We start from the raw sequence: 16776 nt of genomic DNA on the forward strand, positions 1-16776 counted from the left end.
TATAATGCCAAATTCACATAATTCTGAAAATTCTGAAAGTGATCCTGAAGTGGTAGAAATTGTGAAATTGAAACGTAAAAGGCCTTCTGCGCCTGTTCCGCGTTATTATGAAGAAGGAGAACATCTCAGGCTGCGAAAATGGAGAGTGCGCAAACATTTTTGGCGGATATGTTCAAAAAATTGGCACCAAGGGATATGCAACATAAATTTGAGCATCCAGATGTTATACAGCAAATGATTGAGAAGTATTGCGCGAAAAATAAGGAAGTGCGGCCGAAAAAGGCAACTGAAATAACATTCGCGATAGATAAGTTTGTGGAGCACATATCTGATTACTCAATCACTACACCACCCATTGTGCCAGCAACTTTGGGTGTATATTCAGGGTTAACAGATCCACATGATTTTTTGCAAAGATTTGAAGGAGTGGTTAGCACGTATAACTGGGATGAAGCAATTGCGTGCCGCGTTTTCCCAATGGTGTTGCAGGGATTAGCGAGTGAGTGGTTTCATAATCTAAACGCAAGAAGCATTGCGGGTTTTGTTGATTTAAGAGAAAAATTTCTCTTGCAATTTCAAAACTTGTTATCGCAGAAAAAGACCCACATAGAGTGCCACGACATCAAACAAGGCTTTAAAGAGACATTAGAAAGTTTGCTGACAAGATACATTTATGAGTGTCAAAAAATTCCAAATCTCCATGAGGATAAAAAAATCTCTGGTTTTGTACATGCAATAAATCCGCAGAAACACCCAACTCTTGTGCGGCGTCTTCGCAGAGATGTTCCGCACAGTTTTGCTAAAGATATGCAAGAAACATATGATTACATCCGCTGTGGTGAAGACAGTAACATAATGCAAAACTGCGGCTGGGGCAAGGATAGGAGTTGGCGTGATGATAATGACACATACCGTGATGGTAACGGGGATGGTTACCGCGATTATAACCGCGGATCTGGTCAGCAAAGAAGGAAAAATAATGGTGGAAATTGGCGCAACGACCGACAGCGTAATGGGGGAGATGATGGTAATCAAGGTTATAATAATCGCGACAGGAATTATACGCGTAAATGAAATAATGATTCCTTTGCGGTAATTCAAACTTTGACAAAATCACCAAAAGAGATCCTTTTGCAGGAGCGTGTTGCTAAAGTATTTCCAGATCCACCGCAGTTGAGTGATAATAATAGGCGTGGCAAATCAAAATTTTTTATTTTTCATGACGACTATGGGCATGATACAAATCGTTGTCGCGACCTTGTTGAGTTAATCGCAGACGGGGTTGGACAGGGAAAATTCAATCATCTTTTGATTACCAAAGAAGCAAGTTCCATTGACGCGATGGTTGTGCCCGCATTGGCAGCTACCCCAAAAACGCCAAATGTTAACACAGTGGTGCAACAAGAACGCAAAGCACCCGCGGTTAAAAACTTGGGTGCGAAGGTGGTTGGGAAAAAGGATACTTTGCAGCAAATTCAAGTTATAAACATGGTGACTGTTAATGGTGATACACAACAGCAAAAGCCATTGGAAAGCTATGAAAATTGGCAGCTTGTGCCTATAACTTTTGCGGCAGAAAATGATTGCGCATTTTTGGAGGAACCAATTGTTATATCATGCAAGATTGCGGAGTTGGGTATTCAAGTGATGAAAGTCCACATAGACACTGGTAGTAGTGTTGATGTTATGTATAACCAGTGTTTTCGCAAATTGCCAAAAGATGTTCAATCCAAGTTGAGCCCAACCGCAATGTCTTTGTCAGGCTTTTCTGGTGAGTCTGCGTGGCCTATAGGGCAGTTGGAGTTGGAAATTGAAGTTGTTGATGAGAAAAATGCACAACTTTCGAGTAAAGCTCAATTGAGTTTGTATGTGATGAATACTGTTTCGCGCTATAACATTCTTTTGGGGCGCACAGCTGTTTGCAGTCTGGGCATTGTTTCCTCCCCAATTCACGGGATGGTAAAGTTTGCAACAACCAATGGCATTGCAACAGTTACATCTGCGGTTCAACAGTCATTATGTGCATCTGTAATGTTGAATGATAATGCGGGAACAGAAGGCCATATGGTGGTAACAAACGCAAATGTCATGGTGATTGAGTGATATTAAAATGTGAATATTTGAAGTTCCGCATAGAAGGTTTAATGCAAATGTTAGATCATCTGAATTGTGATTTGCATATTCTTGTTTAAAAGTAACAATGCCAAGTGTTTTCACCTATTGATTGTTGTTTGAAAACAATCAAATGTAAATAAATAAAGTGTGTTGATTTTTTTTATAATGTTGTTGTACGTAAAGTTAATTATGATGCATAAAACAAGAAAGTTATTAAGGTATGGCATAAAAGTGATGGAAAAGCCCACTTTATGCAATATTCTGTTGAAACTAAGAATACAGTTGATTGCATCAAAATAATGTTAGCCATTGTGAAGCCGCATTAACTCTGTTATGCGAAATTAAATAATGCTCATAAATGCGAAAATTATAAATCAGTAGCAACATGAGGATGCAAAGTTCAAAATTGAATAAGTGATGGAAAAGCCCACTTAGTGTTTGGTAATAAACATATGGAATGTGTATGCGAAAAGGTAAATATTGGAAATTTTGCCCAAAGTATTAGATTTAGCGGTACTTGGATGCTTCGCAAAAAACCCAAATTTATATGCCTAAGGATCGTTTCGGCGGACTTAGAAGATTCATAATGTGTAGATTAGCACGCGCATACAGGTTGTTTCGCATAAAGTAATTGTTTATTATGTGCACAATAATAAACAGTGAACATGCAAAGGACAATGCTAGTGGTTATGAATATTAAACAGTACTTAAAGCGCTATAAAAATTAAAAGTTGCAACTAACATGAACATTTTCTATTAAAAACCGCATATGACTGCGGTCAAGTGTTACAAACAAAAATACACGCAATCATTATTGCAGATTAACTACATCATTACAAATTAAGTTCCATAATATCTTTCATGGTAACATTTTCTTTTTGGCTAAGCGCAGAGATCGCCGGAATGTCAATACACTCGATACCTTTACTGGTTTCATCATAAATCTACTTCGCAACCTCTATATCGCATACTTCCTCGTCGATGACCTCTGGATACGGTGGACCAATCCCATAAGATTTTTCAATTATAGACAGAAATTTGCAACGTTCAAAGAGTTTAGCCGCATTAAGGTACTCTTGAAATTTCTACGATACAGGTTTGGAATCCATTATCTTATGGCTAAGGGTGGGAAGATATGCGACGAGTTGTTTAAATTGCTCATCTGTAGCTTCAGCTTGCGGCTGGGACTCAAGTGCGGTAGTCAGTGTAGTCACTTGAGCTTCCGCGGATTGAAGTGCGGTTTGAGAAGATCCAAGATCTTTCTTTAGTGTTGCGTTTTCCTTCTCTAGACGCGCAATCTTCTTATCAGCTTGCTTTAAAGCTTTTTCTTGAGCCATAAGCTCATTCACCAACTTGTCCCTGCAGGGGACATCATCCACAAGAAGGCATAACGCAGTATATAAATTTTACACGCGTGCACTTTCCACGGTCTCATCGTCAAATTTCTGAAATTCTGCACGAACATCTGCAGGAACCACAGATGCAAGCTGCTTTAATTGATTTGCGGCTGTTGCGCGATCGATGTTTATGTGCTCATGAAAATTTTCAAATTTTATTGACATAATAGGGCTTGCTGGAGTGAATTCTTTGCTGAAAACATTGTGTGGAATATCCTGAGAGATATCAAACTGCACACCTTCTTGTGAACCTTTAGTAAGGTCGATGGTTTCTGCGAAAAAATTACAATAATGAATGTTATGCATAAAACGCAGTGTGAATGCGTTACAATCGCATTAATAAAGAAGAATTATGTATAAAGTAATTGCGGTACATATTTTGCATACCTTCTTCTTCTTCAGAATCTTCTTGAATGACTTGTTTTCCGCGTTTCTTTCCTGACGTGGTAGGGTTAATGGTAGAACTTTTGTGTTTACCCTTATCGTGGATTTCCGCAATCTGGTTCTCATTAATCAACGGTTCCTCAACATCAATAACTTCATCGTTCTCCAATGAACGACGGTATGAGGTACAGCCTTGAATGTTCTTCTGGCGTATAATTTGATCGAGGGTGATCTCTGCGAAAGTTATAATAATTATTGCACAGTCGTATATATTAAAATACGCAGTAACAAAATGCAAATTGAAATAAAAAACAAGTGTATACCATTGTCATCTGCATCCTTGAAGATGCCAAGCTGGTTTGCCCAGGGCCAATATGTGGAAATTCTGCCTACATAAAGAGGCACGATCCCATATGGGCGAATTTGCAAACGCGCATTGACGAGCTGTTAGAAGGTCTCGGTTTCATACTCGTCAAGCGTAACGCGATCCTTGCTGTTTTCAGAGCAGGAGCTAACCCAGGTGTTAATCTTTTTATAATTGCGGAGGGAGGTTCTTTTTATGAAAAAGTAAGATTGTTGCCATTTGCCAACATTTTCCTTTGGTGTATCCATGACACCATTGCGGCATTTGAAGCTAAACCAGCTAGCATCATGTGTTAGGATGGAGGAGAATTTGTGAAATACATCTACAGAAGGTGGCCTGTTTATGGCATTGCAGTACATCTCGAACACTATAAGTTTAGCTACCGTATTTGGATGCAATTGGCCAGGACCAACCGCATAAAACTGACATGCGGATAAGAAAAAGTTAGTGAAAGGAAGTCTCAGATTGCCTGAATATAGGGAGGTTTCGTAGATCGTAATATATCCTTCTGGAGGATTGTCTGCAGTAACACCTGTTGCAGGTGCAACAGGTGCGAATTGATCAAGCAATGGATAGTTACGTTTGATCTTCTCAAGCAACTCTTCGGTAATTAGCGAATTAAAGTCATGTACTGAAGGTCCGGAAGTTGCTGGGGATCGTGATTTAGACATGATAAAAGTAGGGATGTGGTTTGGTTAAGTGTAAGAATGAAAAACGCAGAAAGATGATTGAGTGCGATGAAAATTGTAAGTATGCTTTTTTAGAGAGAGAAAATAGTATGAGAAAGTGAAAATGGACATATGTGGTGATGTTTTCTATTTATACTTGCACGATTGCAAATAGCTGTTTAAGAATAATCATGATGATCCAACGGTTATTAAAATACGAAGGGATTGCAACGGCTAGAAATATAGCCGTTAGCAGGAAAACTGCAATGCGGATGGATCATTTACGTGATGTGCGACACTGCGTAAGCTATGCGAATGATTTTTAAGAAAAAGAACTCCATAAACACTACAATTTTTTTTTTTTAAGAGTTTATTGTCTTACTTTTTCTGCGAAAATGTAACACAATAAACTGGGGGGGCTTGATCATATACATACTTATGTATATGTATATTTTTAGTGTGGAAGACCTTTTAGAGGTGAACGCACAAGACAGATAAACCGCGGTGTGAATGCGGTAGGATTGCGCAGAACATTAAAGAGTGCGAAGGCTTCTCGCAGTATTTGTGCGGAATGCCTAAGTGCCCGCATATTCTTACTTCCGCGTAACTCCTAGACCTATAAATAGGGAGTTTGGCCTCTCATTTTAGGTTGTTGATTTTGGAAGGGTTGCCCTAGCCATATTGATTTCTCTCTTGACTTTGCCCGAGACTAAATCATTATTTGGTTAAGGTAATTTATGAAGACCGGGACATGGTTGTTGATCGTTTAGCACTTAACAAAATATGACAATAAGGTCCCAAAACCATAATCGACATCCATTATACCCCCTCATTGCACTCAATCCTTGATTAACCGTAATTAGATAATGTAGGATTGATCATTGGAGTTAGCTATACAGGGTTGAGGTTGATTCCAAAAATATATATACTTTGAGTTGTGATTTAGCCTGAGATGTGTATACACTGGGTCGTGGATTGATTCAAGATAATATATATCAATTTATTTCTGTACATCTAACTGTGGACAACTAGTTGTAGGTTACTAACGAGGACAGCTGACTTAATACACTCAAATCTTTAAAACATAATAAAAATGGTTGTAATTATATTTTGATCATACTTTGATATATATGTACATATTTGTATAAGTTCGTGAATCGATCCGTGGCCAAGTCTTATTTCTGAGAAAGGAAATATCTGTGAAAGTGAGTTATAGTCCCACTTTTAAAATCTAATATTTTTGGGATGAGAATACATGCAGGTTTTATAAATGATTTACAAAATAGACACAAGTACGTGAAAATACATTCTATGGTTGAATTATCGAAATCGAATATGCCCCTTTTTATTAAGTCTGGTAATCTAAGAATTAGGGAACAAATACCCTAATTGACGCGAATCCTAAAGATATATCTATTGGGCCTAACAAACCCCATCCAAAGTACCGGATGCTTTAGTACTTCGAAATTTATATCATATCCGAAGGATGTCCCAGAATGATGGGGATTTCTTATATATGCATCTTGTTAATGTCGGTTACCAGGTGTTCACCATATGAATGATTTTTATCTCTATGTATGGGATGTGTATTGAAATATGAAATCTTGTGGTCTATTGTTACAATTTGATATATATAGGTTAAACCTATAACTCACTAACATTTTTGTTGACGTTTAAAGCATGTTTATTCTCAGGTGAATGCTAAGAGCTTCCGCTGTTGCATACTAAAATAAGGACAAGATTTGGAGTCCATGTTTGTATGATATTGTGTAAAAACTGCATTCAAGAAACATATGTCGATGCAATATATTTCTATTGTAAACCATTATGTAATGGTCGTGTGTAAACAGTATATTTTAGATTATCATTATTTGATAATCTACGTAATATTTTTAAAACCTTTATTGATAAAATAATGGTTATGGTTGGTTTAAAAATGAATGCAGTCTTTGAAAAACGTCTCATATAGAGGTCAAAACCTCGCAACGAAATCAATTAATATGGAACATTTATAATAAATATGAACGGGACATTTCATTGGAGATGTCAATGGACATCGTCCCACCTCCATCCTTAGAGTATAACATTACGACCAACCTAAAGTCACAAAGAAGAAAGACGGGTTTTGCATCAGGTCTACCCTATAAACCATCACTTAAATACATAATGACATACACATCATGGAGTGATGAGGACCCTTTTAACCATCCCATTCCAATCAAGGAGGTAAAAGAAGTTGATAGCTTTGTTATATCTCAAGTTAAATAAAGCATTCACTGCAAACTACCTTCTCCTCTCATTGGACATACCTTATTCTGTGTTCGCTTCAATCCCATCGGTATGTTCCAATATTACCTCTTGTGTCTACTGATGGATGCAAAGGAGCCACCTATATTTCTTGAGAATTAAGGCTAGAGTCAGGCTCGTGACTCGAACAAAAAGAAGCGCTTCTCGGGAGGCAACCCGTGTGTTTATTATTCTATAGCTTTAGTAGTAGTTATATTAGGATGATTAGGTTAATCAAATAAGTGAAAAGTGAAACTTAAAATAAAATTTTCAACGTTTCTTAGGACAAGTTCACTTCTCCTATTTGTCTTGGCCTTAAGTGAATTAATTGCTACATTATTTCAAAAGTCTTAAAATTAAAGGCAGTCAACACTTTAAGTGTGAGATTAAGCTTTTTAGTCATACATTGATTTGTTGAATTTTCAAAAACCTAATTTTGAAACCCCCCAAGTTTTTAAATAAATTTTTCTTCAAAATGCAAATCAGTGAGTCTATGGCCTAAAGTTTAATCACCTGTCTAGGTTTGATCTTTTCCATTTTTACAAGTAATAGACAGTTATTGATACCTGTGGTGGACACTCTTTGAATAATGATGAAACGACAAGGAAACTCGTTGATTATTTCATTTCAAGTATTAGTGGATGTTGTATGGAGGATGAGAACGCCCTAATGAGCTCGAGTACACTTCAAGAAGACCGATTCGAATCTAGCAGAAGATGGTTCCAACTCAGTCTACCTTCAGATCCTCAGCTCACAGCCGCACCCAAGGGGAGTAATTCGTTTATTTCTCTTCATCTATTTATTTTGATTCGTTATATCCTTAAAGTATACCCTATCCTAAGCTTATCACTAAGTGTGGGATTTCAACCCAATATTGAGCTTAGATACATTTTCTGACATGTTCAAACTCTAAGTGTGGGATTTTAGATCCCTAAAATCTAAGAATGAACATTAGGGACAATGTTCCTCTAAGTGTGGGATAGCGGTGTAGTACACCGTAATTAGCTAGGAGATGCTCGGAAAATGTTCTTAACTTAAAATTTTACTAAGGTTTTCGAGTATACCTACTATTTAGATTCTTTGTCCTCAACGTAAATTTTTCAAAACTTTTGACTAAATGATACTTTCTGAAAAAGTACTTTCGAAAATCAAGCGTGTTTGTTCTAAAATTAAGACAAATGAGGACATAAATCTTCTTAAGGATGAACCGATTCTCTAAAAGAGCATTGCATGACTAAGCATTATCGACCCGATATAATTGTTGTGAGGCACCCCAAAAAGAGCCCAATAAGCATTCAATTTTAATGCTTCACTATCTTTTCCGTTGAGAGTGCCGATGTTAGCATTTAGAGTTAGAACTTGACCTTGACATATATTTCTATGCCAATGGTTAGTAAGCGCCATACGTGGTGTAGGTGCGATACTCCTTCCGAAATCATTCTGAATAGAGAAGACAAAAACCATTCGTTTCCATTTCCACTCCACGCATTTAAACCGACCAACACCAAAGAGTTGATGAATCAGAAAATACTCACCCCCAAATTCACTATCAAATACGTTACCCTTTCCACCCTCATTCCTTTCTCATTTTCAATATCTATAAATTCAAAGAGATAGATCGACCGAGTTTACTTCAAACACTTGTCAAAAAATTCTGAAATTCCAGACTATTTTTGATAGGTCAAAAAGACCTATTTCTGGTGAAATACCTTTCTCTCTGGGCAGAATGAGTAAAGTCTCCAATAAAGAGAAGAGAAAAGTCTTCGAATAAGAGCATAGATCACCGAAGAAAATGAAGATTGTAACCCATGAGGATTGCAGAAAAGAAGCAAAGTCTTCGCTGAAAATCAGCACCCTCTAAAGGAACTCTTCAATAAAAATAGAGTATCATCTTTCCTAGAAAAAGTATATCCGCATTGAAACCGAAATCTATCGAATATCTAAATTTCAATGATTCGAAAATTACCCTTTTTGCCATATCAAAACCTTCGCTTTTCTCCACAAACCAACCTTTAAACTCGCTCTTCATCTTGAAAGAATGATTAGGGAGAAGATCCCTACCGTCCTTATCTAACCGGTGGAGATTTGATTCTTAGTCAAGCCTATGACAATACTTGCAACATGACTGGCTATGAGCGAATTCATTTCATAGATTGATAGGGAACCCTAAATACTTGAGTGATTTGAGTGACCCGTGAAAGGAAGCCAATGTCATGTAACCACCCCTCATGCTTGCAGAGATAGTTTCTAACCTTTTAGAAGACGGTTTGTCTGATTTTTCTCTTATAATAAATAACAAGTCACTTGAATAATAGAACAGAAATCTCATAAGCATCCTTGAACTCAAAATAAAAGAAAGGTTTCCTTCAGGATAAGCAAAGTCTAAGTGTGGGATATTTGATATCGGCTAAAAAGTCATGTTTTTACCCCCGATATTAACCCCATTTATGATAAAGTAATTGACTTTATCATCTAAATAAGCATTTATTTGCTTCATTTGGTAGATTATGTCATTACTAAGGCTATGTTTCAAGAATCACTAAAAATGGATGAAAACGAGCAAAATCGGCTAAGACGATTAACTCGCGTTTAAATGACTTATCTTATAATTTTTCGAAAAAGTTTATTTACTTAATCTCATGTTGTAGGATATTTAATTACGAACGCGTGGGCGCAAGAATTGTTAGAAACGGAGCTAAAACGAAGATTCTAGAGCGAACACGGTGAAAGACAAGTTACGATCCAGCAAACGGCTTGCCATACAGCCTGCCATAAGGGAAAATGGCCTACCAGCATACGGGCATCAAAAACAGCTTGCCCTGGCAAACGGACTTGAATAATGGCCTGCCGAAATGGCTTGCCAGTATGATAAACGGCCTGCCAGCCGTTTGCCGGCCATTTTTCAGCAAAAAATCCTACCTGCCGTACCACTTGCCAGGGGTTTTTTAGAAAATTATTTACAACTTTGCCACCAAGCATTTTCTATAAATTGGGGCTTCATCCCACCATTTCAACACACACCTTCTTCACTTCTTTCTCTAAAATATCTCTCTATTGTCGCTCTCTAGTGATCAGTAAGAGATTAGTTCTCTCTATACTTTCTCTCTCTATATTCTAGAGAGAGAAAAGTACAGGGATTAGGAAAATAATTATCTCTCTATTGTCGCTCTCTAGTGATCAATAGGAGATTAGTATGTAGTTAGTAGTAGAAGTTATCAAGCATTGTAACGCTTTGGATATTATGAAGAAATACAAGTGTTATTCTGCCGACATTATTCGGTAATATCTATCCTTTCTTTTATTAATTTATTATAATATTCTAGTTTGATCTTTGTGATTTATTAATATTAGAAATGCTTGTTGCCATGATGTGTGAGTAATTGCTTGATTGTTTGCCATGATTTAATAATGTTAGTTAGGGATTATTATCATTTCATACTCGCTTTCTGTCTATGATATTAAACCTCGTTATTATCGTCCTTCCACCAATAAACGTGATTAAAAAATTTTATAAAGTCGACAGTTATAAGGTAATTAATTATCTGTGTTTATACATTGGTCAAGGTATGAACCCATCGGAAATACTATAAAGTACATGGGGAATTATCGTAGGACCAGATCAAGACATTGGTCAAGAGTTTAAGAATCGAGGAAATACTGTCCAACAATAGAGTACAGTGTTGATGTACTATAGGACCACTTGAGCATGGTCAAGGTTAGAAGCTATGGAACTACTATAAGTATAGTACATGGTGGGTAACTAAGGGATTTATTGGGTAGATTTAAGTAAGGGCTGGTTTAAATCATAAATGAGAATTTAATGCACTACAATACAAACTAAGCTTATAAATCTTTAAGGATGACTGAGAACTATCAGAGGTTCTAATTTGTCTACAAACCCTTAGATTTTACCAAACCATTGACATATACAATCATAACCACTCACTTAGGTTATACACTAAGGTGTTAAGAAAAGTTGGATATTATATATATATATATATATATATATATATATATATATATATATATATATATATATATATATATATATATATATATATATATATATATATATATATATATATGGCTATGCTACTTTATTCGTGCGCTCAAGGTATGCATTGCATCCAAGATGGGCCGCTTATATCCTTAAACCGGATAAAGCGTCGGGAGTTGAGCATATTCCATCCGATCAGAATCACGATAGCCTGGTTCCTCGTGACATGCTAATTGAGAAATCAATTAGTAGGGAATCTAGTGTTTACACTAAGGTATATCTATCCAATGAGTGTCTCGCAATCATCCCGACACTACGTTATCTTATATCATGGTGAACCACGTCTTCTCTGTCCTTAGCTGTTGCATGCTAGCTAGCTTATTTTTATTATATTGCTTCAATATTCTAAATACAATTATAAATCAAATCAACCTAACTATTGCCTTTACATAATTTGATATTCCTGATAAAGTGGTGTCTAGAATAAACCGGTTAGACTTGGTTGTTGGATTTTCTGAACAGTCGCCAATTTATTGGGACCAAAAGGATCCTGCCTCTTTACACAAGGTGTACTTGGCCACTAGTCTTGGATACTAAATTGTGTACAAACCCAATCTTAATTACTAAATTATCTGAATAAGCTCCGTTTTAAATTCGACCACTCAAGGAACGTCCCTAGGTCATATTTTCCCTTGCTAACCCTTAGGAAGGAATAATAGATTTAGGCCTAGCATATATAAATTAAACAATCAACTTCTTCTGTTGATATCCTGAATTGACGTTTTGCGACCTAACGACTCCGCATAAATAAACCGTCCGATTCGGACATATCAGATACCGTAGTCAATGATGGTTTGTTTCATTCATAGCACTTTTGCACATGCTCTTTCCACGGCAACATATTCCGCTTCGGTAGTAGATAGTGTAACGGATGTTTGTTTCTTCGAAAACCATGATGTTCGACAAAGCCCAACAAATGCACATACACCACTTGTGCTCTTTTGATCAATCAACAATCCTCCATAGTCGGAATCCATAAAGCACATAATGTCAACACCCGTGAACTTTGGATACCATAGACCAAGATGCATGGTTCCTTTCAAGTATCTAAAGATTTGTTTGACCTCTACCACGTGAGACATTTTTAGATTCTCTTGGAATCTTACACACAAGAACATGCTATACATAATATCCGGTCGGCTTGTCGTTAAATATAGAAGAGATCCAATCATTTCTCTATACTTGGTGCTATCGAATGAATCTCCTTCCCCTTCAAGAGTGAGCATGACATTGGTGGCCATAGGAGTGGCCATTGGCTTTGAGTTTTCCATTTCAAACTTTTTGAGCATATCGTGAATATACTTTTGTTGATTGATGAATGTTCCATCTTATAGTTGCCTAATTTGGAGTCCGAGAAAGAACTTGAGTTTACCCATCATGATATGGTTTTTCAAAATCTTCAAACCCCGGAGGTTATGACTTGTGACACAAATACTTCTTCATTTGTGACACATTTAGAAAAGCACTTTTGACATCCATTTGATATAGTTTTAAGTTTTTATCACATGCATATGCAAGAAGTATTCTAATGGATTCTAGTCAAGATACGGGAGCAAATGTTTCATCATAATTGATTACTTCTTGTTGGCTATACCCTTGTGCGCCTAACCTAGCTTTGTTTCTAACAGCCTTCCCATCTTCATCTAGTTTGTTCCTATATACCCATTTGGTTCCTATGATATTTTGCTCACTTGGTAAGGAAAACAAATCCCATACATCACTCCTTTGGAATTGATTTAATTTTTCTTGCATGGCTTCTACCCTACTCTCATCTAATAAAGCTTCCTTGATGTTTTTGAGTTCTACTTAGGAGATGAATGCATAGTTTGCAACTAGATTAAAGATTTGTGATCTTGTAGTTCTAGTGTGTATATCCCCTATGACTTTTTCTATTTGATGATCCTTAATATGTTTAAGGTCGGTTGTGGGTTCTATATTATCTTTGCTTGGATCGTTTTTCAAGTGAGATTCTTTCTCATTGGTTTCCTTGACCTATTTGGACTCATTTTGGGTTGTGCTAATCACAATGGCTTCTTGTTCAACCACATCATCATCTACTAGTAGTTTGGACTTAGGTGGAGGAGTTTCATCGAAAGTGACATCTAACGACTCTTTCTATGACATTAGTGTACTTGTTTAGAACTCTAGAGGCTTTGCATTCTAACAAATATAATAGAAATACTCCTTCGTAGGCTTTAGGTTTAAATTTAGTTAGGTATTCTTTTTTGTTTAAGATGAAACACTTACATCAAAATACCCTAAGGTGACTTATGGTGGCTTTCCTACCATTTAGAATTTCATAGGTTGTTTTGTCCATTGAGGGCCTAATTAGAACTCTATTTTGAATATAAGTGGAGGTTTCTACGGCTTCACACCAAAAATGTTTAGGGATTGATTGTTTATTCAACATTGTTTTACTCATTTCTTAAAGAGTTCGGTTTTTCCTTTCAACAATCCCATTTGATTGAGGAGTTCGAGGAGCTGAGAAATTATGAGAAATTACATGTAAATCACAAAAGACTCCAAATTGGGCATCATTATCAAATTCTTTTCCATGATCCGTTCGTATGGTGACAATTGTATACCCAAGCAAGTTTTGTATTTTTGTAGCAAAAATTACGAATCTTTCAAATGCCTCAATTTTTTGTTTTAGGAAAAAGTGTCCATGTATATCTAGAAAAATCATCAACGATTACCAAGGTGTAGAAATTCCCACCATAACTTTGAACGCATGATGGACCAAACAAATCCATATGTAAGAGTTCTAGATATCTTTTAGTTGAAATGAAGTTTTTAGGCTTATGACTAGCATGAACTTGTTTTCCTATTTTACATGCATCACAAAAATGACTTTCATATTTTAGCTTGAGTAAATCTCTAACCATTTCTTTAGAAGATATGTTGTGAATTAGTTTCATATTAGCATGCCCAAGTCTCCTATGCCACAAGGTGGTAGTGTCATGAATGGAAGTAAGACAAACATCTAAATGTTTAAAGTCATTTAGTTTGCATGTGTAAAGGCCCTTTTTCCTAATTCCATTTCTATAACATTTTTAACATCTTTGGTTATATGCGATGAGGATTTAGTGAATGTCATGTTATAACCTTTATCAAATATTTTACCAACACTTAGAAAATTCAAACTTAGGTTCTTAATTTGCAAGACATCCTTAAGAGTAATTTTATAGTTAGTGATGTTACCTTTACCGACAATTTTACCTCGTACATCACCACCAAAGATTACATCACCACCGTTATGTTCTTTGTACTTTGTGAAGAAGTCTTTGTTCCCCGTCATATGCGTTGTACACCCACTATCGATCATCCAATCTTCTTCTTGTACAACGCCATTTAGGCAACCCAATATTTTTTAATTAATAACTTTGGTACCCAATGTTTATTGGGTCCGAGATGATTAGCATAAAAAACTCCTACTCTAACCAATCTTTTTACGACTTTAGCGTTGTAGTTTCCTTTGGGTTGGGCCCTTGTTTTCAAATATTTTCTTCGAAGGATTTCTAGAGTGGTTAGTTTTACTTTCTAAGGAATTCTTCTTGAATTGTATCATTTCTTCCTTTTGAAATGATCTAGTTTTTTAGGATGGGCCTGCGGTCGACATCACGGTCTTGCCGTGCTTCGATCGCACATCCTCTGTGATGTTTGGCTTTACTTGAGACTTAACAAACACTATAGGTTGTTGTTTTGATGATTTTATTTTGAGAGAGCTTTCTTTAAAACCTAACCCGTGTTTGTTATTGCTTGATCGTTGAGCACTTAAAATGTCTTCTAGCACTTTTCCAGTTTTATTATATATTGAAAACTTGATTTTATTTTCAAGTAGTTTGACGGGTGTTAAGTGCTTTATTTTCATGTTTTAAATCATCACAAGTAAGGCATTCGTGAGTGTTAGTTAATCTTTCCTTTAGCCTCAACACTTCTAACTTAAGTGAATATTTTCTTCTTTTAAGTTAGTATTCTAGTGCTAACTCTACTACTTAGATCACAAAGCTTAATGAAATTACTAATATTAAATTCAAAAGAGTTTGGAAGAACCTCATTGTCGATTTGTCCGACTAGGAAAGCTTCACCATCTCCTTCTAAGCTTCTTGCTTCAACGGCCATGAGGCATATTTCCTTTCCTTCTTCTTGTGTCTCATTCTCTTCATCATCCAATGCACCTCCAAGAAATGCCTTCTCGTTCTTTCTTTTGGGACATTCACTTATTAAATGATTTGGATCACCACATCCAAAACATTTCCTTACGAACTTCTTCTTGGAATCAAAGGGTACCTTCTTTGAGTCCATTGGGGGTCTGACATGATTCTTGGGTCTTCGGTAGAATTTCTTGAATGATCGAACAATAAATGCAAGTTGTTCATCATTGTTTAGGATATCATCTTCATCCTCTTCGTATTCGCCTTCTTCGCTTGCTTTGGCCTTCAAAGCAATTGACTTATTCTTTTCTTTCTTAACTTTATCTGCTTCTTCATCCTTGTTTAGGATGACCTCATGAACTTTGAGATTTCCAATGAGCTCATCAGGAGACAATTTTACCAAGTCCTTTGACTCATCTATTACCGTCACTTTAGGCCTCCATTTTGAGGGTAATGCTCTTAAGAATTTCCGAACATATTTCTTGTTCGTGTAGATTGTACATAGAGCTTTCAAACTTGAACAAATATTGTTAAATCTAGAATAAGCGATATCAATTTTCTCATCATCCGATATAACAAATTGTTCATATTGAGCTACTAGTAGCTCAATTTTATATTCAAAGACTTGCACATTTCCTTGATGAGTAACTATTAAACTATCCCATATTTCCTTAGCACTCTTATATAACGACCCAGCCCGTTATCCAACCGAATACGCAGCAAAAAAAAATTTTTATATATAACAGAAGGGTGCGCGGCGCGCGACACTCCTTGTGCGCGGCGCGCACAGACTCCCGGACAGTTCTGATCAAAATGCCATTTTTACGCGAAAAGATCTCCCACTTCCCGACACTTTCAGACGACACGACTTTCACAACACATTATAGTAAATAAAACTAACACGATTCAATGATAAAACAAGTTTTCCGACACCGGGCCCACATATACCCAAATTAAGTCTCGACCACATGAGTTTAAGTTCCATACAAAACTACGAGCATGATGTTTGGGGATAAATTACCCAATCCTAAGTCAAATCCAAAGGTAATCCAAGAAAGCATCAAAAGGGGAAATCATCTAGTCCCGAGCATACCCTTGTCAAAACCGCATCATACCTAAAAATGTAAACAACGAGAGGGTAAGCTAATTGCTTAGTGAATGCAATACTTATACGCATACATACATAATTCAATTACTTGCATACACCTACACAAAAAACACACGACATTAGCAATTCATATAATCACGTAAAACAAACGTACGACAAGTCAACATCAATAGCATAGAGATCTCATCAATCAATAGTGTCAAAATAATGATACGTACAACCACCGGTTAAAATCAAGATCAC

General features: G+C 36.5%; 2 protein-coding genes across 2 annotated transcripts; one reads left to right on the forward strand and one right to left on the reverse strand.

The window, feature by feature from the left end:
- The first annotated feature begins 234 nt into the window (after positions 1-234).
- Positions 235-2103, forward strand: LOC139900603 (uncharacterized). The gene is made up of 2 exons (XM_071883367.1): positions 235-1036; positions 1124-2103. Exons 1-2 carry the CDS (start codon positions 235-237, stop codon positions 2101-2103), a joined length of 1782 nt encoding a protein of 593 aa, XP_071739468.1.
- A 9971-nt stretch (positions 2104-12074) lies between these two features.
- On the reverse strand, positions 12075-12524 carry LOC139900604 (uncharacterized mitochondrial protein AtMg00810-like). The gene has a single exon (XM_071883368.1). The coding sequence runs from the start codon at positions 12522-12524 to the stop codon at positions 12075-12077; it is 450 nt and encodes a 149-aa protein (XP_071739469.1).
- Positions 12525-16776: the final 4252 nt, after the last annotated feature.

The sequence above is a fragment of the Rutidosis leptorrhynchoides genome, chromosome 3 (assembly GCF_046630445.1).
Source record: "Rutidosis leptorrhynchoides isolate AG116_Rl617_1_P2 chromosome 3, CSIRO_AGI_Rlap_v1, whole genome shotgun sequence".
Lineage (NCBI taxonomy): Eukaryota > Viridiplantae > Streptophyta > Magnoliopsida > Asterales > Asteraceae > Rutidosis > Rutidosis leptorrhynchoides.